General features: G+C 31.3%; 1 protein-coding gene across 1 annotated transcript; it reads right to left on the bottom strand.

Moving 5' to 3' along the window:
• Positions 1–23,051: 23,051 nt before the first annotated feature.
• On the bottom strand, positions 23,052–25,193 carry LOC143057013 (uncharacterized). The gene is made up of 2 exons (XM_076230237.1): positions 25,102–25,193; positions 23,052–24,359 (listed from the first exon to the last, which is right to left on the bottom strand). Exons 1-2 carry the CDS (start codon positions 25,127–25,129, stop codon positions 23,785–23,787), a joined length of 603 nt encoding a protein of 200 aa, XP_076086352.1. The 5' UTR covers positions 25,130–25,193; the 3' UTR covers positions 23,052–23,784.
• Between the last annotated feature and the right edge of the window lie 300 nt (positions 25,194–25,493).

Here is a 25,493-nt window from a genome sequence, read left to right as displayed (position 1 = left end):
AGATAGAACAACTGTTGAAAATGTTAAAAGAATAAAATAAGATAACAAATAAATATATAAAAAATATAAAAAATGAAACACCAAAATAGTAAAGGCTTTCCCAATACAGAGGCATGCTCTATAATAACTTCATCTTGCATCAGATTGACATAACCAACCATCAATCACAAAGTTCGACTGACATTCAGTATGTACAAATAGCTTCAACGCTGACATACGCATTAGTGCAATTCCATTTTCCGGTCATATGACATTTACATTTATTAACGTTATCAGTATGTACAAATTCTTGATTTATCTTTATGTATCTTCCAAAGTGAAAACAATATCCTGAAAAAAAACATATCGGACTTTTAAAACTAATTATCAAAGTATTGTATAAACAGCTGATATTACCTGTGCAATAGCTTACCTCTCTTTCCCCTAACTAAGAAACTCTTTATATGCAGACATTTGTAGAGGTTTTGTTTTAATATGTTCTTGTTACATGCTGCGACGTACGACGAATTTTCATGGATTGTTCTATTAGTATTTCATTAAATCTTTTTTTCATCTTTAGAATCCATACATTTTTTGTTCTGTTTTGAATTTAGTCTTTTTACATTCCTCGATGTTTGAAGTAAACGACGACTTTTCATGCATAGCCTTGGACTCTTTCGTTTTCAATGCATGCGTTATGACCTCATTTTCTGTTCATGGGATTCAAAATAGTTTGTTTTGATTGATTGTATTCGACTTTGTATTGATCCATTAGATTTTCATTGACTCATTTTTTCTTTTATTTTTAGAATTACATGTGTTTACGCTTAAAAAAAGTAAAAGTACACAAGATTAAACTTCTTTTCAAGCCAACTAAAGTATCTAATTAATTAGTTACAGTTTCGTTATTACAAATTTTCCAAACAAATAATAGTCTCCATCATGTAAAAAGTCAGTGCATTCACATTTAAAGGTACAAAGTAGTAATTAATTGAATTTTGGTACATTTCGTTTACCGATAGGAGTACAAGTCGTCTAGAATAAACGCATTGGCCATTTCGGAACTATTTGAAAACAAACAAGGGTCCAATATCACATGACGGCGACTATACGTCAAAAATCAAATTCCTCACGATGTCACAATTCTTAATTTTACACGGCGCACGTACTTACATGTACCTAACAAATACGAAACATTCAAAGTTAATAAATGAAACAGTAGTATACCGCTGGTTATAAGGCATTGTAAAAAGATGAATGATCAATATTATAATATTTAGTTATATTAAAAAACGAAATAGACAAAACTATCTACCAATCAAAATCATGAAAACTGATGATTCGTATGAAGTTTCTATATTATATAATAAATCTAATTTTACAATAAGGTGACTATATGTATTAAAATATATTCCTTACGCAATCGATAATACATTTTACACGGCGCACGTACCTGTATATACCAACCAAATATGAAACATTCAATCTTAATAAAGGACAACGATAATTTACTACTATTTAAATAGTAGCCGTAAAAGTAGACATGTTCAATAAATATTATTGTATTGGTTTCGAGAATCAAAATAGACAAAACTTTCGACCAATCGAAATGGCTGATTCGTATGAAGACTCCATTTAAATAATAAATCTAAAATAAAGTTTTGATGTACGTATACGTACCTTTACATTGATTACAGTCAAACTGTTTGGAGCATGGGTTTCTTTCACAAAGAACAAATTTGCATAGTTCAAAGTTCTTTTGAACGACACAAAATTCTGAGTAACCTGTTTTTTGAAACGGTTCTTGTTCGTACAGTTTATAACACCTTGAGCTGTATCTTTGAATTGGTTCTGTGTATAAAAAAAGATGTGTCCATACAAATTGAAATTATATAGTCGAATAGGATTAAACCGTGTGTTATGATATCATTTAAATAGCAATATCGAAATGTACTCTTTGACAAAAAACTGGGTATATCAACACTCCCATTGTGAATTTTCCATTTCTAAGTAAAAACATTCCAGCAGCACCTGCATACGGGGTATATATCTCACAATTGATACGATATTCCCGTGCTTGCATTTCCTATAATGATTTTCTTGATACGAGGTTGCTGCTCACAAGGAAGCTATATCATTTATGGAATAACCGTTTCACAAATGATATCGGATATGTTCTTTACGTCGTAACTACAATCCCTTCCCTTTCATGAATGTGACCTACCGAATTAGACTTTTTACCGTATTTGTTACCACATAAGCAACACGAAGGATGCCACATGTGGTGCAGGATCTGCTTACCCTTCCGGAGAACCTGGGATCACACCTAGATTTTGATGGGGTTCGTGTTGCTTACTCTTTAGTTTTCTATGGTGTGTTATGTGTACTTTTGTTGGTCTGTTTGTCTTTTTTTAATTTTTAGCCAAGGCCTTGGCAGTTTATTTTCGATTTATAATTTTGACTGTCCCTCTGGTATCTTTCGTCCCTCTTTTATCAATATTAAGTTGTTTTGTTTCTTATTGTTTGTATTTCTGATTCTATTTCTTATTTTCTATTCGTATGTGAAAGTAAAGATTATCAATCAACACGTTCATTTGGAAGATTTTAGTTTAAAGCCACTATGTGCACAGGATTTATTTGTTTTACACAGTTCAATTTGAAAGAAAGGCCGACATACATGTAGTTACGTTGCACTCTTACTAACACAATCATATATTACTATTCTTGTAAGTGTTATACAATACATCAAATAACATAATTAGAATTCTTGTCTAGATTTTTATACAATATGTAGAAATTTACATGTGAAGTTACTTTTTGTTGAGTTGATGCATTCGTGTGACACACACAATACGTAATTGTATCTATCTGTTTTTCTGTACTGTCCTAAATTGATTTTGTTTATTCTTTGTCATTCTGTGGTTAATGTCGAAGTGTACCATTATATTATTTATGTGAGTCTTTTGTGTGTTCTTGACTTTATTTGTACTGTATTCTAGTCATGTAATGTTGTCATTTTAACGGTATATTTAACATTGCCATAAAGCACGGAGGTTTGGCTAGCCATAAACCAAGTTCAACCGACTATTTTTTCTAAAAACATCTTGTACCAATTAAACTCATCAAAAATACCAGGATTAAAATTTTATATATACGCCAGACGCGCATTTCGTCTACAAAATACTCATCAGTGACGCCCGAATCAAAAAATGTTAAAAAGGCCAAAAACAGTACGAAATTGAAGACCAAGTAAGGAATATAACAGGTGTTATCTTATATTTCGTGTCAAAGTATGTTGCATTGTCGTTTGTTTTTTGTTGCACTTCAGTGTTCTGCTAATTTCCTCTTATAGTTGATGTGTTTCCCGCAGTTTTAGTATGTTACCCTGATCGTTTTTCTATCAAACAATTTATAACTTTTGAACATCTGTATACTATTGTTTTTTATTTAATCATCATGTAGTGCCGGTTCAAATCAGTAAGATTTTGAATATTAAGATAATAAGTGTTTGTATTGCTTTATTTTTTCATCATATTATTTTCTATTTCACTGGCTTGTCTTACTGTGTAGACCTATTGCTGACCTTCGGCTGTTATCTGCTCCTGGGTCGTGTCTCTTTGACATATTTCAATCTCCATTCTAAATTTTGTAGTATTTTATTGTCACATTATCATTTTCTGTTTTCTCAGCTTAAGGTGTTAAAATATCCCATTAGCATATTTCTTTTTACTCTGCATAAATAGTGATCCTTTATTGTATTCATCGTTCCTATGATAATATTTCTCCCTTTGTACATCAGTTATACTAATCCTTTATTGTATTCATCGTTCCTATGATAATATTTCTCCCTTTGTACATCAGAAATACTAACCCTTTATTGTATTTATCGTTCCTATGATAATATTTCTCCCTTTGTACATCAGTAATACTCACCCTTTATTGTATTCATCGTTCCTATGATAATATTTCTCTCTTTGTACATCAGTAATACTAACCCTTCATTGTACTCATCCTTCCTATGATAATATGTCTCCCTTTGTATATCAGTAATACTCACCCGTTATTGTATTCATCGTTCCTATGAAAATATTTCTCCCTTTGTATATCAGTAATACTCACCCTTTATGGTATTCATCGTTCCTATAATAATATTTCTCCCTTTGTATATCAGTAATACTCACCCTTTATTGTATTCATCGTTCCTATGATAATATTTCTCCCTTCTTTGTACAGCAGAAACACTTACCCTTTATTGTATTTATCGTTCCTATGATAATATTTCTCCCTTTGTATATCAGTAATACTCACCCGTTATTGTATTCATCGTTCCTATGATAATATTTCTCCCTTTGTATATCAGTAATACTCACCCTTTATGGTATTCATCGTTCCTATGATAATATTTCTCCCTTTGTATATCAGTAATACTAACCCTTTATTGCATTCATCGTTCCTATGATAATATTTCTCCCTTTGTATATCAGTAATACTCACCCTTTATGGTATTCATCGTTCCTATGATAATATTTCTCCCTTCTTTGTACAGCAGAAACACTTACCCTTTATTTCTCATCGTTCCTATGATAATATTTCTTCCTTTGTACATCAGTAATACTAACCCGTCATTGTATTCATTGTTCCTATGATAATATTTCTCCCTTTGTACATCAGTAATACTAACCCTTTATTGTATTCATCGTTCCTATGATAATATTTCTCCCTTTGTACATCAGTTGTACTAACCCTTTATTGTATTCATCGTTCCTATAATAATATTTCTCCCTTTGTACGTCAGTAATACTCACCTTTTATTGTATTCCTCGTTCCTATGTTAATAGTTCTCCCTTTGTACATCAGTAATACTAACCCTTTATTGTATTCCTCGTTCCTATGTTAATATTTCTCCCTTTGTACATCAGTAATACTCACCCTTTATTGTATTCATCGTTCCTATGATAATATTTCTCCCTTTGTATATCAGAAATACTCACCCTTTATTGTATTCATTGTTCCTATGATAATATTTCTCCATTTGTACATCAGTAATACTCACCTTTTATTGTATTCATTGTTCCTATGATAATATTTCTCCCTTTGTACATCAGTAAAACCTACTCGTTAATGTATTCATCGTTCCTATGATAATATGTCTCCCTTTGTATATCAGTAATACTCACCCTGTATTGTATTCATCGTTCCTATGATAATATTTCTCCCTTTGTATATCAGTAATACTCACCCTTTACTGTATTCATCGTTCCTATGATAATATTTCTCCCTTCTTTGTACAGCAGAAACACTTACCTTTATTTCTCATCGTTCCTATGATAATATTTCTTCCTTTGTACATCAGTAATACTCACCCTTTATTGTATTCATCGTTTCTATGATAATATTTCTCCATGTGTACATCAGAATTACTAACCCTTTATTGTATTCATTGTTCCTATGATAATATTTCTCCATTTGTACATCAGTAATATTCACCTTTTATTATATTCATTGTTCCTATGGTAATATTTCTCCATGTGTACATCAGAATTACTAACCCTTTATTGTATTCATCGTTCCTATGATAATATTTCTCCCTTTGTACATACGTAATACTAACACTTAATTGTAATCATTGTTCCTATGATAATATTTCTCCCTTTGTACATCAGTAATACTAATTCTTTATTGCATTCATCGTTCCTATGATAATATTTCTCTCTTTGTACATCAGTAATACAAACCCTTTATTGTATTCATCGTTCCTATGATAATATTTCTCCCTTTGTACATCAGTAATACTCACCCGTTATTGTATTCATCGTTCCTATGATAATATTTCTCCCTTTGTACATCAGTAATACTAACCCTTTATTGTATTCATCGTTCCTATGATAATATTTCTCCCTTTGTACATCAGTCATACTCACCCTTTATTGTATTCACCGTTCCTATGATAATATTTTTTCCTTTGTACATCAGTAATACTAACCCTTTATTGAATTCATCGTTCCTATAATAATAATTCTCCCTTTGTACTTCAGTAATACTAACCCTTTATTGTATTAATCGTTCCTATGATAATATTTCTCCCTTTGTAAATCAGTAATACTCACCCTTTATTGTAGTCATTGTTCCTATGATAATATTTCTCCCTTTGTACGTCAGTAATACTAACTTTTTTTTGTATTCATCGTTCCTATGATAATAATTCTCCCTTTGTACATCAGTAATACTAACCCTTTATTGTATTCATTGTTCCTATGATAATATTTATCCCTTTGTGTTAGTAATACTAACCCTTTATTGTATCCATTGTATCTACAATAATAGTTCGTCCAGACAATTCAGCATAATCGTCATCATCACGTGTCCTTTCTAGACCTAACGATTCACCATAGGAATCCCCATACCAAACTAATAATTCTGTTCCGGGTTTTATACATTGGTTAGTTACATAATATATCTCATAGTTATATTGATACACGTCTAAATTCTCCTCGTCAATTGTGCGTGCGCAGTTTATATATCTTAACCAGCTAGATGTTTCTTTGCCTTTACCGTCTATATTATGCTTTATTTTTCCATTTCTATATACAACCTAAAGATGAAAAAGTGTATGCATTGCTTAATTAAGTTTCATTAAAACGAGTTTATTTAATAAAAAAATTAAAAGTTTTATCGAGCACCAATTTTATAGTTTACTTGTTGATATTTACCACACATTTATCAAGTTGTAGGTTAGTTTAATTGTTATACAAGAAATTTCCTGGTGTTTTTAAACGTTAGGATATACAGACAGAAGAAGAAGTATACTTATCTACAAGATTATTTTCATTTACCTGTGTTTAATTTTGATATTACAATTGGCGTAATTTTTTTCAAAGCTGATGTTTTTTTCTGAAATTGTTTAGCATTTCGCAGCGGTATAATACTGTTCTAATAATTATCCATCCCTTATTTTTATTAACTTTGTATTTACATTGTATCATAAATCAAATTTAATCGTTCAGTGTATGTTCATTCGGTCACTACGTCTTTTGATTGAGTTAAGCCATTCAAATTGATATTTTATAGTGTGTCTTTCTATGTTGTGATGTTACACTACTGTTTCATATAAGGGTGAAGGTTTGGTACCATTAAACGTTTAAACCCCCTGCAATTGTTTGCACCTGTCTTAAGTCAGGAATCTGATGTTCAGTAGTTGTCGTTTGTTGATGTGGTTCATGAGTGTTTCTCGTTTCTCGTTTTTTTTTATATAGATTATACCATTGGTTTTCCCGTTTAAATGGTTTTACGCTAGTAACTTGTTGGGCCCTTTATAGCTTGTTGTTCAGTGTGAGCCAAGGCTCCGTGTCGAAGACCGTACCTTGACCTATAATGGTTTACTTTTATGAATTGTGACTTGGATGGAGAGTTATCTCATTGGCACTCATACCACATCTTCCTATATCTAATTAATAAATAAATTAGGATATTTTAAAATTGGTAAAATGCAAAGCTTGCCCAGCATATCTAATATTTAAATTTAACTGTCGAGACATAAGGAATATCTTCTATCTCACGATGAGGAGAGTCTTTATTTGATTTTTGGGTATTTTGTTTTTCATTTGGAAAAGAAGGAAATAGCATATTTTTGATAATCACCGTAAATGTATAACTCCAGTCATCACCATCAGATTCTTTCGATAAGGTCCCATCGTAAGGTCCTAATCTGGTCCCATTAGGTATGGTCGTTTCTGCATATACCCCAAGGCCTGCATTAGGTATTGTCGATTGTCTCACAGAAAATCCTGGAGGAGTTGTTGCTAACACATGATCTTCGTTGTCTAACATCGTCTAAATATTAGATAAAGCAAAAGCAAAATAGATTAAAAACAAAGAACAAACTTGCTAACCTTATTCATGTTATTATAAAATTAGTATCTATGATTAGCTTTAAAAAAAAAATACCCGTTTCGCATTTTTTAGTTTAAAATTTATGATAGTACTAGTTCTTTTAAGAACAATATGATAGAGCAGTTTAAGTATTTTATTTTCATCCTTATATTAACATGACTTTGCATGGTCAATGAATTATAGTCCTCAAAGATGACTGGGAAATACAAATATGAAAACGTTGGTACTTTTTTTGTCCGACTGTAAAACCCTGGCAAAAGTGGGGAGTCAATTAAGCTGTGCGGGATGTATAAGTACGTAGCAACGTCCGGTCCGACCGTTCAAGGGCTGTATAGCCAGTCAAGGTCGTTAAAAACTTCCATTTGTTGTCAGAATGGGGACGTTAAACCAGTTGCCTAGTCTAGAGAGTAAGCCACATTCTCTGCACGTTACCTTGCAACAACACTTTGGGGGTCCGTACTTGGCCTAAATCTCAATTACTATCAAATATAACCTCATTAATCACCTGATTCTACATACCGGACAGCATCTATTACCAGACCTACTACCTATTGTATTATTGTTAATGTGTTCTTATCCTTAACATTCATGAAATATGTGGCACTGGACATTAAGCAAACATTCATCAATTAATCTCAAGAAGATTATTTATAACTAACATGACTAATGGGATATTCAATCGGAAAGTTCCTAATCAAATGCACTAGTAACCCGAATTTAACTTGAACGGACAAAAACGTGTTAACGCTATTTAAATGAGATTGATCGTTATTTGATAAAGATTGACAAAAATTAAAAATTATATTTAATTCATATCAATTCATATCAATTCATTTTAACGCCAGTCAAATAGATTTCTCTGCGGTGAATCAATTGAAATCAAGTTGCTGGTTAGTTGCGTTAAACTAATAGGCCACGCCCCCGTTAAACTATTTCAAACATGCATTAATTCGTTTTAAACATGGATGAGACCCGAGCTTTTTACAGGTAAATCACCCAAGCAAAACGATCGTTTTTTGTTTCAAACTTTAAATGCGTATAGTCTTATTAAAGTCACATGCTTCACAATTTAAAACGTTGAAACGAATGAATAATACACGTATCATGTTCATATGTAAGGAATTAAAATAAAAACATTAAAATATATATGCACACGCGGTTTAAAAATGCAAAACTTGTGAATCTGTTGAAAAAAATAGTTAAATATATAATATGATGGTTTTCTATAGTGTACTCGTATTCAAATGTAGACACGGAAAACTATGTACACAAAAATTATTTATTGTGTACATAATTTAAATCGATGTATTTCATATTTTCGGCATTGACTGTAAAAAGTGCTTAAGTCCTTTATGAGTAAAATACAGAATTAAAAATAACTCTACCTTTTTTTATATTTCTTTATTTTAGAGGTAACCTTCTGGCCAAGTGTCACTGATTCTGTCGCAAATCATTTACTTCAATAACCAATCAATTGTATTCTGAAAGAAGTTGATTTGTTTTCTGTACGAATACATGAAATATTTCTCACTGAACGTTATGTTTGCAATCGATGTTCAAATACAAATCTGCAGTATCTATATGATAGAGACTTAATAATATTTTTTTTTTATTATTATTCTACACATGCATATTTGAAGGATCGAAATAATCAGTTCTACAAATGGGTGTTATTTTTAAAGACTTGAAACTTTACAACTATCAAGTGAATCCATGAAATTTTTATCGACGCACCAAACTTTCATCGTGCATAGCTCATTTTCCGATTTAACGATCTTCTTACTTGTTCATTACATTCTAAAATTAAAATCCTTCACAAATTGCAAAAACTTGTATTCTCCGGCTAGACTGCGTAAAAGATAAATCTTGCTTTGTTTGTGTATACACAATGTTTTGAAGGCCGATATCCAGTTTAGCTAAAAAAGAATTAATTTGCACCACAAGTTAATTACGCGAATTCTTTTTTTGCATAACTTTATCATAAAAACTGCAACATTCATTAGCGCCAATAAAACAATCATTTAATTGCGCAAATATTATAGACTTCTTTTCAAATGTTTCTTCTTAGTGCACTGATGAGGTCCTTTTAGGTATTTTCATGTAGGTACAGAAATCGCAAACTGAAAGGGCCTCCTTAGTGCACTTAGACTGACAAAAAAAGTGCACTATGGACCTGATGGAAAGATAGAATTGACACAAAAAAAACATAGCATACGGAAGGAGAAGTACATAATTTTGAATTTTAGTAATTATAAAGTTATTCAACAGTTGAAGTAGGTATTCTAATGTTACATGTACGTGTAAATAGGTTAATAGTTTCGAGATAAATATGACACAATTAATAAAATTAAGAATGGAAATGGGGAATGTGTCAAGTTTCATTTATTGGCGCAATTCATATAATATAAAAAAGAGATGAGCGCGATTCAAAACTTTACAATATGACAAGTTACACCTAACCGTTTTGACAAATCAGTAAATTCTTCGCCCGGGGATATACACCTGCCAGTAATCTACCTTCAGTAACTTTACAATACCCAGCCGTGTCATTTCCGTATATTGTACATGTAGATAGCAAGTGTGATACATGTATATACACCAGAAATACCCATTCAAGTGATTTTTAATTTCAGAAGAACTCCATATCGGGTACATAAACATAAAATTACAATAATATGAACAAATGTATTAATAAGTTCAAATGTTGTTTTGGTAAATGCACCTAGGTATGTATTTGTAAACTTATGTTAATTCGTTATTTCATGTCTCTTTCTTTTTTTTTGCTTCAATTAATTTTTTGTATCTTATAGACTTATTCGTAAATCGAAAAAACTCACAAATCTGAATAGAATCATATGGCAATGAACATGTTGAATGATTTCTCTAACTCAAAACTAGTTATACATGTACATGTAGATGCCTCTGAAATTATAGTTTTCTCGTTGGGTTGCTTGTTCATTAATTGACGTTTACGATATATTCTAATGTTCAGTATTTGTGAAAACCGCTCATTTATCAATTTTACAAGAAATATAATACTTGTAAGTCATGAACATTGAAGTTTAACTTTCTATCATTTTTTCGTATACGCACAAACATACAATAAAATGAAACACTTTAAATCGGTTTAAATTATGCAATGCATTTTGAAAATATAGTTTTGAAAAACCGGATATTTTTGATTCATACTTTTTCTATCCCTTTTCTTAAAAATTAGGACACGTGTCACTGGTAAATATAGAATACAATTAACGGTACCAATTTTCTTGTACTAGATGCGCATTTCGAAAATACATGTCTCTTCAGTGATGCTCGAGGCCAAAATATATGAAATCAAAAGCAAATTTAATATAAAAGACGAAGAGCTATAATCCAAAAGGTCCAAAAGTATAGCCAAATTCGTGAAAGGAATACTAGTGAACCATGAATAATCCCAAACAACAAATTTGTGATTCAATTTGGTTTGTCACACTTGCTTATATTATGAATATTATGTATTGTTTTCGGCTGAGACGACTACATGTATAAAATTTATAGTAGCCTCAGTTTTCGGCAATATTGAAACAAATTGAATATCCTTTGAATTGCTTCTTAAGTTATTTTAATATATATACTGAGCCAAAAAAGTTTAGCAACAAAATTGTGAAATTTTGTTTTATTACAAAATCATAAAATTTAAACAAATAATTTTAAGAACACAAAAATGGAATTATGATACGTCAGAAGCAACATGAATGTTTATCACTCACATTAATTAGGATTTTCTTTGTATGGAGCGCGGGAGGGTCTAAATGCTTAAATGAGTATAGTGTTTCTCAAAATCAATTTCTCAGCCATGCCCTTAGTGCACCAATGAAGGATTGACAGGAACACTAGCAACTTCCCTTAGTCAATGCAGTACTTTTTTAGCCGAAAAAAACTTGTCACGTGTTGACGTAAAGCGAAGGAAGCGCTCCTCCCTTGACGATAGTTTTTTGTCTTGTCTACGAGATATCGACCTATCCTATGCAGTTGTAATTTGTCGATATCTGTTTGTTAGTCTCTGAACTGTTGCCTAGTGCACATTAAATCGAGCCATGATGTCAACAACCCTCATTCCGGCATCAACCGTTTCAAGACCTTTCTGACTGTCATTTTCGGGGTGGCCTGGTTGACGCCCCAAGCAAATTTTTCAACGGTGTTTGTGATTTTCTTACCAATGGTGTGTTTCTGAACGTTAGTGAAAAAGAATTTTTTAATATCGTTTTAAAATTACAGGTACAGAAGGTAAAACATCATTGACACGTGCAAAGCTGAAATGGCGCGAAATCAATCTGCAGGAAAAAAGTACGACTGTTACAGGTAAAACTAAGGATTATAACAATGATGTTTAAATATTTTTTTCCAAAAACAACAAAAAAAAAATTATAAAAAAAAAGTGTTGCTAAACCTTTTCGGCTCAGTATATATACGGAAAAACAAGGTGGATATTTAATCATCGGCTCTCGTGAAGTTTTCTTGTAGGTTAAAAGAAGGGGACAGTATACCTCTAAGTAATAAAACTTTAAGATTTGTATTTTTTAAATTGTATAACGTCTTAGTCTGGCTTTCTCTTCAATTTTTAGATTATATTCAGAATCACGTTTTTATGCCAGATCTTTTATCATTTGTTAAATCAAAGACATGTAGTAGATGTATTTTTTTTTAGACCAAAAAAACTATCATACGGTATTCCACATGTACGGTGAATTAAATTATTGACAAGCATACCACATCTTCTTATATTCATTCGTTATTTGATGAAGATCTTCAACAAGCCTTAAAGGGATAATTCGCGATTTTTCACTGTAAATAAATGATTTTGAAAATGAACTTATTGATAACTATACACTTTTTAATTCTAAATAATTATGTTTATCCAGAGACATATAATTGTATTATATGTCTCTGGAACAAGCATGTGCATACAATAATGCATGTATGTATACGCATGAGTTTCTCGCTACATTGAAGACCCGTAATTTAGGCCTTCCTCTTTTGTCTGCTCTATAGTCGGGTTTTTGTCTCTTTTACACATTCCTCATTTTCATTCTCAATTTTTGTTATATACGACGGTATATTATTCCTGTATCAAATACCATGTACATGTACATATATGAGGCTATGAAAGTAAGTTTACAGAAATAAAGTTGATAATGGGATAAGCACTTTAAATTACAGAATAAAGAGATGAAAATATAAAGAATAGATTAAATGATTCATGATTGCTTAACGCCCAGTTACAAATATTACACTCTACCCCTCCATCTTTTTGTCCATCCTATTTAAAATGATTCTTATAGGAGGGTCTGAATTGGGGGGGGGGGGGGCTGTTTTTCTGTAAACATTTAATTTTCACCCCTTTTTTTCTAATCTTCAAAAAATAAGTCTATTCTTTAAAAGTAATTTTTTACGCATTATTCTCTAATTTTTCCCCAGTTTTCTTTAATCTTTAAAAAAAAAAAGTAAAAATCATTCTTTTAAATGAATGAGAACGGTGATTTCCAAACAACAGCAAGGCTTTCATTTGTTTCTCAACAATGACGTGTTGGTGTGTATTGTTCTGCATGATTTAAGTGCTAGTTCTATGAAGTAACAAGTCCAAGTTTTCATCAGTTATTTCCAGTGATTTTGACTACACATAAGAAGATGCCAATGAGACAACTCTTCGAAGAGACCAAATGACACAGAAATTAACAACTATAGGTCACTGTACGGCATGCAACAATGAGCTAAAGCCAACCGCATAGTCAGATATAAACAGGGGCGGATTCAGGCTTTTTGAAAGAGGAGCTGTAGTTTTGTAACGAGGGGAGCGATGCGAAATTTTTTTTTTTGCCCCTTTTTAGGACTTAAAACATAAAATAAGTGAAATATGCACTTTTTAAACGGTTCCTGGCGTGGGGCATGCATATTTTGTAGTTGCTGGTAAGGTGTAAGGGTTGGACATTTTAGATGCTGCATCTCCCTATTAATTCACGAAGTCTAGTCTGATTAATCATTTAAAAAAAAAGTCCAAGCAAAAGGGGAGGTGTACGCCCTCTACGCCCCCTCTGGATCCGCCACTGAATTTAAAGCCCGAGTAGAAGTATCGGAAACCAGTTCATATTGACTGAATCCTATAGTCTGTTACCACGAAACCAAAAAAGGTTTACCAAGTTTGTTTTCACTTTTATCATATTTTTACAATGATAACTTTGATAATTTTCTTTAAATTTTAAGAAGAGAAAATTCTGTTACCAGATAATGTTTAGCATTTTCTTTTATTAATCATTCAATAAAATTCAGGTATCTTTTAGCGTTTTCTTTTATTGATCATTCAATGTTCATTATATTTTTAGACCACGCATTTCTCTAATCTTTATTTTTTATGCCCATTATTCTCTAATCTTCATTTTTCAAGGGCATTATTCTCTAATCATTGAACCCCATCCAAACCCTCCTTTTTTTATTATGTTGTACATGTACTGTTATACCACTGATCGAGACTAGGGTGAGGATAGGGAGCCCGCTAACAATTTTAACCTCGCCACATTATTTATGTATGCGCCTGTCCCAAGTCAGGAGCCTGCAATTCAGTAGTTGTCGTTTGTTTATGTTTTACATATTTATTTTTCATTCATTTTTTTTTTGTTATATAAATAAGGCGGTTCGTTTTCTTGTTTGAATTGTTTTACATTGTCATATCAGGGCCTTTTATAGCTGACCATGCGGTATGGGCATTACTCATTGTTGAAGGCCGTACGGTGATCTATATTTGTTAATGTCTCTGTCATTTTGGTCTCTTGTGGACTGTTGTCTAATTGGAAATCATACCACATCTTCTTTTTTTATATTCCTGTCCTTTTAAAATGCCCATTATAGACATATAATAATACATTAGGCTTAACATTTCAATTTATAAATATCAAATAGCGAAAAATTTATATATTTATTCAATAACGACAATGTTGCTGCAATAGATGCCAAAAACATCAACAATATTTTATTGAAAAGAAACGGCATTTTATTTCACTTGTTCTTATATAAAAAGATGTTTCATTTCATTTGTTATATACGGACACTGTAAATTTTGAATGTAAATGAGTAAAAATTTGTTTATATTTATATATTGTGTCTTATACGCGTCTCATTTATCTTTTTAAAGATTGATGCACACAATGCAAATGTTTAAATGTTTTGTTTAGTTCTGTGATTCTCATTTTATGTTTGTATGTGGTGAGACTTTAAAAAATAATAATAATGATAAAATATTGAATCTAAAAATATTCAGAAACTATTAACTTTTCTTAAATTTATACTTGAGTCAGAAAATTAAAACCAGCAGTGTCAAACATGTTTAACACTCAGCAGGCATTCGATATCATTGACATACTATATAGCACTAATCGCAATATGTATACATGTACATATATTTTGGGCATCTTATCAGTAATCTCTCTATTGAAGATGTTGAAATATATGTATTATAATTATTCGCTTATTAGGCAAATTCATATTCTACAAAGATATTTTCAATCATTTTAGTTTTGATAAATACCATTACAAATAACTTATTTTGTCTAGTTTCCTGTGTGAGGATATTTGATTGATAAAATTCAATAAACAATTTAAGGTTGTCGGGTAAATGTGGATTACGGATTAAGATGTTAGATGTCAAACTTGAATTAACAAACTAAGGTGAATTTAACCCGAATATGTAGTTTCTCTTCAACAGTGTTTTAATTCCAATTTCCTTATTTTCATTTAAACTAAATTAATTAGAATGAAAGAAAGATTCGAAACTAAAGATAGTCACAATTAAAAATATGTATTTTGAAAAAAAGACAAAAACCGCCATATCATATCTGATTTAAATCCAGGGTTCGTATATGCATCTTCTGACTTCAGACTCAGACTTCTCTTGAACTGAATCTTAATGTGCGTATTGTTATGCGTTTACTTTTCTACATTGGCTAGAGGTATAGGGGGAGGTTGAGATCATAAACATGTTTGCGCCTGTTCCAAGTCAGGAGTCTCTGGCCTTTGTTAGTCTTGTATTATTTTAATTTTGGTTTCTTGTGTACAATTTGGAAATTAGTATGGCGTTCATTATCACTGGACTATATATATATATATATATAGTATATATTTGTTAAGGGGCCAACTGAAGGACGCCTCCGGGTGCGGGAATTTCTCGCTACATTGAAGACCTGTTGGTGACCTTCTGCTCAGTGTTGGTTTTTTTCTTTGGTCGGGTTGTTGTCTCTTTGACACATTCCTCATTTTCCATTCTCAATTTTACAATGGTACGTAAATTAAGATTTTATCCGAAAAGACGGATTTTTCTACATGTTCTACATGTAACCAAAAAAAATGTACAACTATTGAATATTGTAAATGTTTAATGATGATACATGTCCAGATCTAGATCGAACTGCTTTGCTTCGTCGAAAGTACGAATATAGAAAAATCACAGATTTATATAACAACTAGAAAGTCCTCGAACAGTTGAAGAAATCATCAGAATTTGTTTATTGTAAGTTATTTTGTACATGTATAACTATAATGCGAACCCGAAGTTGTGAAATCGCAACTAAGCGTACTTTGGAAAAGCGACGGTTCTATGAAAACCTATTGTCAAGTTCAAGTTCTGTTTCGACATCATTGTAATATATGTCACTGAACGTTAAAATTGGTTTCTTTTTATTATTATTTCATACTAGTATACATGAATACACCACAAGTTATTCCTATGTAATCTCATTTAGATATTTAGTAGTTTAAACATATTTTATTGTTCTAAACAAATGGATTAGAAATTTAGTGCATGCAAAGTGAATTTTAAAAATGACAATGATTGCAGTATCTGTGTGAATCTACTTCTCAATCACGCTTCATAAAGATATTACAGAATATTCAAGATTTACAACTTTTCGTGAATATGATTGCCAATGGAATAAACCATGCAGCAGATTTCAAAATAACCATATTAATTTGTGTCTGAATTATAACAACTGAAACTGTAATTCTGCTGTAGTGCACCTTTAGAACTTGTATTTCAGATAATTTGACCACGTGACAAGAAATTATACAATAAACATTGGTCACGCACGATAGGTTCTGATGTAAGACACGTACCGTTACAATACCCAGTTTACACGCATCAGCGCACACAGGTTTCTCGAATGGGGCAGTTGATTGGAGGAAAGTTACCAAAAACCACGCCTACCTTTACCTATTATCCAATCAAACGCCTTTGACATAAACATAGATAATACATGAGTAATATTACAGAGATTTTGAAAAAAGTTGAGACTCTAAATTCTAACTTAAAATTATAAATTTATGCTCGTAATGCATTTTCGCAATTTACAATAAATGTTATACATACTTTCACCTATCTAGTGAGGAAAAAATAGAAATTAAAAAAAATTGCAATTTACAACTATTTCGAATTATAGTGCACAGCAAGGACGTATATTTGTTTTCCGTCCTTGTGCACAGTTTGTGATAAATGGGTGTCAAAATGTATTAAACAGAAACCCAAAGACCAGTTTCAAGAAGAATTCTTTGCTTTTATGCAGAATCGCATAAAACATAATGCTGTCATATTTTCAAAAAGAATTATCAATTAGAAAACTCCTTTTTACATTTCTAAATTCATATATTACGCAGATATAGATGTGGTAGTTGCCGATTGAGTCCAGAAGGTGTCAGGATTTACACAGAGAAGACAGAATATGTCGTCTCTGTGACACAAACAACATTGATGATAAGTATCATTACATTATGAATTGTAGAACATATAAACTATAGAAAAAGAAGGAAATGTTTAAGGAACTACTGTTAGTCAAACCCTTATATCTTTAAAGCTGATCAACAGTTAAACTCATCAAATATTGTAATATTAGAAAAACTATGTAAAAGTTATAAATGTGAAAGTCAGTCCTCCAAGCTAATTCAATTGTATCGTTTACACATGCATGTACTGATTTTACCTTATAGTTATGTCAAATGTAAAACACGATTCGTCATTCCCCATGTATAATTATAGATTAAAACAAAATTATAATTTTAATTCTGAAATTCAAAAGGCATGTTTCTGATACGTGACAGTTCAGCGAACACTATTACATGAAATGCACGATGATATTGACCGAAAACAAAGGTGAAAGATTCAAATTGTAAAATCATTCGCTGAACGGTAGAATTTCTATCAATCATTCAACGATATAAAAAGACTTTTGAGTGTAAAAGTAAGATAGAAATACTTTTAATTTATTGAAATGCCTGTTATATTGTTCCAGTCATTGGTTACTAGTGCATGATTGTCAGTCCATTTCGATATTTCATAGCACTTTTACAAATTCTGAAAAAAAAGAAAAGAAAAAACTAATATTCCCATGGGAAAAATATATCTTCCCATGAGAAGAAAATTGTCCCGCAAAGTGTTCAACTCCCACAAAAGGGAATCTAACCAACTAAGAAATGCATAATCATCTGTAGATTGATTTTTATATATGAAACGATGTATATTGATTTTACTTGGTTCAATGTTCAGTGGCAAGTATTTTATATATGCGCAGGTCCTTAGATCAAATTATCAGATTGCGGGATGACGGACAGGAAGACTCCAAACGTAACAGTGTAAACTAGCTGTCAGAAACTTAAGTACTCTCAGATTCTTTCATCGTTGAAGACCCTCTAGCGACTATAAAGATGAACAGGAATAAAAACGCTGACCATTGATAATTTGTATTTTTGTTAAGCTCTGACTTTGTGTTCGATTAGGTCCCGTGTATGTTTACCCCATATTCCTTTATTTTCTATAAAGGCGTCTGTCTTGACAGTAAGTTGACACGACTTAATCATGTTAATACTAGTTAAACCCTTAAATGTAAGACACCAGATGGAAATACTCAAAAAAGAGAGCCAGTTTGGTTCTCTTTAATGTTAGAGTTCAAATCTTCATGAAGAAACGACTATATGTTTTCTGTATTCAGCATAGAATAATATCTTCTAAACTATATTTTTTCGCACAATGTCTGGATATTGGTGGACATGCATTATTGCGAAACCAGACATTTACAAATGAAAATTAACACTTAGACTATAGACATTTAGTAGGGAAGTAAATGAACAAAAGACAAGTAATTCAGAAACATAAAATTGAGAATGGAAATAGGGAATGCATGGATCACGCAAAATTAAGCAGGGGCGACACCGGAGTAATGGGAGTTTGCTTCTTGCAAGACATTCGCCGTGAAAACAATTTGATATGAAGACAAGCCTTTGTACTGTGACTTTGTTTTAAAATTTCAAACATGAGGCTGTTACGGCCCTGGTCAATGTTTTTAAGCAATACATAGTTTCCTTTCATTTTGTTGTTGGCTTTCTGAAATAAATGTTTACATATTATAGACTATTATGATCCTTTTTTTTCAATTTCAGTTAAACACTATGTCTGATTTGCTTTTTCAGAAACTTTAGCATGTTTAAATGTCTTTTTCTTTTTCTTCATCTTTTTGAAACCCTAGTTTTGTATTACCACTGACCAGTTCAGTAAAAAAACAGCTGCTTCATGTTTGTATAAATGTGTTTGTAACCTTTCTAACATGCTATTATTTTCCGTTATTTTTTATTCCGTGTCTATAGATAGTCTTGATCGGAGAGTCAAGATTTATTTTGTCTGTTGGTTGCTTGGCTAGCGTAAGCTAATCGATTTACCTCACATTTTGAAGTTGGATGGAGATTGTTTTTAAATAAATGCCGTACCTTTGTATTTTGGTTTCCTGTCGGTTTTTTCTCAATTTTAAATTGGGAAGTTTTATCATTTGTTTTGCATGATTATTAATTTTGACTTGCAAATGAACAATTAATAAATCTAGTCCCATGTGTGCTAGCGAAATGTCTTTAGTGTAATCTCGGAGTGTATAATTTTTATTTCAACTTTTACGTTTGCTTCAGCACAACCTAAAACACGAAAACTTTCATTTTCTTGTCAGAATGAGATTCGTTACTTCTAACAAAAATCGCTTTTATCTATTATTTTTTTTTTTTGCAGGAAAAGACCGGTTTCTTAAAAAAAACTTTCATACAATCGACTAAACGAAGTATAAGCTTCGGGAAGGTCAAGGATTATAACATATTTTTCGTAATTTTGCAAAAATCGAAAATTTACAGTAATTAATGGTCGAATTGAAGCTTAATACCTACCAAAAAATCTCAATGAGCGAAAAGACTTTCATTTTAGTCATCTCTGGTGTATTTATGATGGCTTGGTTTGAAGCGAGAACAGACGAACTACAGTATGCTTACTAGTGTTGCATAAAAAAACATGAGGATATGGTTTGTCCTTTATGAATCTATATTGCAAATTTGACTCATATAAGGATAATGTTTGTCTCATAGAAAAATCGGTAGTTTTAACCGATAATTTATTTTTCGATTTTTATCGGATATAGTAGTTATTTGGAAAAATACAAACCGTATAATTAATTATTAAAGTTTCGTATGCATCATAAATCAACCGGCTCCGGCAACTTTTGACTTGTTCTAATATCAATAGTAATGATTTTCAGCGGAGAAAAAGATAGATATTTTGGTCGTGGTTGAAAGAATCGTAAAAGTGTTATTTTTCTAAATTCTGTTTGTTTAATCGGACAAAGTAGAGTCTTAATTTGATTTTTTTTTGCCGAACTGGACTCTATATTGTGTATTGAATTGAAAGTTTGCAAACGTTCCGACCAATGAAATTCATTTTAATATGTAACGCGAACTTCAACGAGAGCACCTAGATGAACTATTTTATCTATACTAAAATCAGTTTTAACTTATAAATTTCCGCTCAAATATATAGGAAATGAAATTATATGAAAACAACAATGCAGAATGTTTCTTTTCCATTTTTTAACAATGTTTATGTTTATTTTTGAAACGCACATATATATGTGCGATAAAGATCTAGTGCATTTGAGCAAATTAAATTTATGTTATCCATCTAACTATTTTATTTTCAACAGATTCCCTAGTTTGACATTTTTAAACCACGCGTGCATATATATTTTAATGTTTTTATTTAAATGCCTTATATATGAAAATGTCACGTGTATTATACGTTCGTTTAATTAAATTGTGGAGCATGTGACTTAATAAGACTACGCATTTAAGGTCTCATCCATGTTTAAAACGAATTAATGGATGTTTGAAATAGTTTAACGGGGGCGTGGCCTATTAGTTTAACGCAACTAACCAGCAACTTGATTTCAATTGATTCACCGCAGAGAAATCTATTTGACTGGCGTTAAAATGAATTGATATGAATTGATATGAATTAAATATAATTTTTAATTTTTGTCAATCTTTATCAATAAACGATCAATCTCATTTAAATAGCGTTAACACGTTTTTGTCCGTTCAAGTTAAATTCGGGTTACTAGTGATGGCAAAATCAAATGGAAAAACACATCAAACGAATGGACAACAACTGTCATATTCCTGACTTGGTACAGGCATTTTCAAATGTAGAAAATGGTGGATTGAACCTGGTTCTATAGCGCTTAAGAGCAATTCTCTGTAACCACCAAAGAAATTCTAATAGGGTCTGGCACACATGGTCTCAGATTTTGATGAAACTTTAACATAATAGCCAGTACCTTACCTAAAGGCAATAACAGGCAAAAATTTTTTCAAAAATATCCCGGTTGTCATGGAAACCACATGGGTTGATTTTAGCAATAAAAGGTCATATTTTAACTCTTGAAAAAGTGAAAAAACGACATTTTGCACTGTTTAGTACTTTTTTCATGTATAACATAACCTTTTTTTCTTAATAAAATTATATAAATGACCTCTAAGCTCTTTAAAATTCACATATGATTCCCATTCACAATTATCAATTATTCTGCTACCAGCTAGTAAAGATATGGTCAAATGGCAAATTTGGATTTCAGTAAAAAACGTGTAAATACAGGATGTTCAAGTGGATTTTTTTCAAAAATGCAGCGTCTCCCAGTTAAAAGTGAGGTATATTTAGAAACCCCCTATTAAGGGCTTCCAAATTATAAAAAAAAATTAATGGGCAAATAATTACAAAAAATATGATAAATGAATGAAAAACACAAGATTTTCAAATTCTGTAAATTGTATTTTTCTACAAGTCAATAAAGATCCAAGTAAATTACATATTTACACAATACAAACATGGCATTAAATTCCTTACAATGTAACAAAATTAATCAGTAAATACTTTCAGTCCAGAAAAATATTTTTGCTTCATGAAATTTAATAAAAATGGTTGCTATGGTTACCGAATTTCCATAATTTTACATTTTGTTGTTGTTCTCAAAATGAGTATGTATTTTTTCATTTTTTGATATTCATATTTGTAATTTAACACAGAGAGAAGAAAGATCTGATTGTGCATATTAGTTTTCAACTGATACAGATCAACAAAATTTGCTATTTATAAAATTGTGGCTAAAATGCTTGTCCATCTTAAATTTTCAAAATCAAGTAAAACACCTTCGAAGTACATGCAAATTTCATTATAATATTAATCTCATATTGGTACAATTAAGGTAATTTAGAAGATAACTGTATTGTATTTTAACCTTTTTATACATAAAACATAGATATTACTGTTGCAAATTGAGTTTACCTAGGCACATGTAGCACATGTAAACAATACAGCTATGTCCATTCTAATGCAATAGTCAATAAAAGTATTGTTTCTGTTTTTTTATTTGGACATAAAGTTGCTTAAACCAAAAATTCCACAAAGCATTGTTGACTTCTTTGGCACCTAACCTTCATAGCAACATCATGACATCATATGAATACTTCCAGTGTAAAACATTAACATTGAATGTTTTACAGCTTTGTTAATGCTTTAAATTAGGATATAAACTGATGAAAAGTAGTTTTAGGGAAACATTTTTTTAAATTTGCTTGTTTTTTTAGGAAAATATAATGTTCAATCCAATATGGCTGCTTCTTGCATCTGTTCAAGAAGAACCTTAGTTATGGTAGATTGTTGAATTTATGCAGAGTGGTAGCAAATAGAAATTCAATGATACAAACAAATTGCGTTAGAATAGTCATGTTAAAAATGCTAATTCGTTTCACTTAAAACTAAAATGCTAACAGTGCCAACATGTTTGCACTTTAAGAATAACATTAATTCAACAAGTATATCAAAGACATTGTACATGTATAACAAAACTTTCAAGCAATTATCATAAGTAAGTTAAAACTGCTATGGTTACAGAAATATCACCTAATCAAGTTTGTACATATTGACAAAAAGAAAAGATGAACCAGTATTCAAATGAATAGTTCATACATTCAAATGTGCAACAAATAAAATATCAAAACAAACATCAGCATCTTTACATTTCACAAATTTCACAAAAACATGTAGCATTATGTTTGGAAAGTCAGATATATCATGATTATATGGCCATATGTTGTTAGGATAATTGGTTCAGAGATTTCAGATCAAAAATGGGATAACTTTAATTTAAATTGCAATACGTATCATGTTTCACGATGTTCAAATTTAATCTTAAATATAACAGAACTTCAGAAGTGTAAGCTTATTTAATTTAGTGCATTTTAAAACTAGGTACTAAACTTATCATATAAATTTCTCTGTACTCTTTATTCATAGCTTATTTTTTTCTAATTTGTATTGAAGTCTTTTAAGTGTTTGTCTTTCCCTTAAATTAAACAGCAATGTATGATCCCCACTTAGACTTGTATTGTGTCTGAAAACTTTTGTCACAAATGATGTGTTTTAAACCTGTTCTGTTGTGACAGAACAAAATTTTGGAAAGGTTTTTTTATTGCTGCTGACGGATATAAAGTGATGGCAAAATCAAATTTATTTTAGTATAAAATATCAATAGCACTTGTTTAGTCTTCGATTGTCTCTAAAATCTCTGTTTTCAGTTGTGATCTGACAATTTCAGACTTAGCAGATTTATAGTCATTCTTATCTGTTTTTCTCTGTTGTTGTGCCAATCTAGAAAAAAAACCACTTATCTGCTGGGCAGTTAAGAACTCATCTTTCTTAAACATATATGCACCAGATCTCATATGTTCTGCAGCTGTATAAGGGTCTATTTTGGAGCCAGATTTTTCCCCTTGGTTAAATAAATCTGTCATAAATTCCTTCTGTTTGACATTAAAGAAAATCTTTTTCTTTTTCATTTTCAATGCCCATCCCATTTCTTTGACACTCAAACCTGGGATAGATGCATTTTGTAGTAAGGCAGCTTGCATATCAGGACAATGCTGTACATTATTGGAAAGCTTTTGGGCATACAGTACTTTTGCCTGATCTTTTAATGGGCCTTTCTCCAGCTTGTATTCACAGCTGCCTTGAAGGAGGTGTTGATCAAGACTGATTCGGTTCTTGAACTCCCTAATGCAGCCATCCATGGGACAAATAAATGTCTGCTTTTGCTGTTTTGAAACCTGTTCTGTTCCTAAAAAGAGGATAAATAAAATAAAATATGTTTCAAAAAAAAAAAACACAGTAAAATTCAAATTTACTACATGTAACCATGCGCAGTTCCAATTGGGCCATTCTCATCAGAAGATTTTTGAAAAAGATTATGCCAGAAGTGGACCAGGAACATAAAAAGGACAAAAAAACTAATTATATGAATATTTTTCAACATTGGACAGTCTGATTAAAACTATAACAAGATTCTGTCTACACCCATAATCCTGCAACCCACAAACAGGGAATTTAAATGACGCATAAGTAGATAACAAGGTTTATTGAATTTTGTGTTGGTTTTCTCCGTTTTGTAACAAATTATAATTATGATCATTATCTTCCAAGTGTGCTTAAGTTTGGATATGTTCCTTACGTCGTAACTACAATCCACTTCTCTTTCATGAATGTGGTGTACCGAATCAGACAATTTAACGGATTTGTTATCACATAAGCAACAGGACGGGTGCCACATGTGGAGCAGAATCTGCTTACCCTGCCAGAGCACCTGATATCACCCCTAGTTTTTGGTGTGGTTTGTGTTGTTTATTCTTTAGTTTTCTATCTTGTGTCATGTGTACTATTATTGTCTATATGTCTTTTTCATTTTTAGCCATGGCATTGTCAGTTCATTTTCGATTTATGAGTTTGACTGTTTCTTTGGTATCTTTCATCCCTGAGCCTCTTTGGTACACGACAGTTAGTAAATGAAATAATTATAAAATTACCTTCAGTAATGAGATCGGTTAAAGACATCTCTGTCCAGTCATTAAGTACTTTTAACTGCACAGAATTCTTTGATAATTTTAAAGTCACAAGCTTTCCTGAAATGAAAATTGAATTTATTTTTATGACACTATGATATAAAATTACCTGAAGTTTTATAGCATACTGTGTAACCAGATTGCAACAAGGTCAAAGAACACTCGGACAAAATACATATTTTTTCTTGGTTGGATAAGGATTTCAGTGAAATAATAACATCATTACAAGTATTATTCTGCTTCAAATAGTCATTCAAAGTACACATAGTTATATCTACCCATCAGACAATATTTCAAAGGCAATTTGTGATTTTCCCTCCATTTAACTTTCTATTGTTGTAAGCCTGCTACAAAAG

Source organism: Mytilus galloprovincialis, chromosome 13, assembly GCF_965363235.1.
Source record: "Mytilus galloprovincialis chromosome 13, xbMytGall1.hap1.1, whole genome shotgun sequence".
NCBI classification, from domain to species: domain Eukaryota; kingdom Metazoa; phylum Mollusca; class Bivalvia; order Mytilida; family Mytilidae; genus Mytilus; species Mytilus galloprovincialis.
This window is presented reverse-complemented; position numbering and strand designations above follow the sequence as displayed.

Excerpts from the sequence above, each read along its gene's own strand:
- LOC143057013 (XM_076230237.1), bottom strand. The coding sequence starts at position 25,129 with ATGTCTTTAACCGATCTCATTACTGAAG. Across the intron at positions 24,360-25,101 it reads AACCGATCTCATTACTGAAG|GAACAGAACAGGTTTCAAAA; the intron begins GTAATTTTATAA and ends TCCTCTTTTTAG.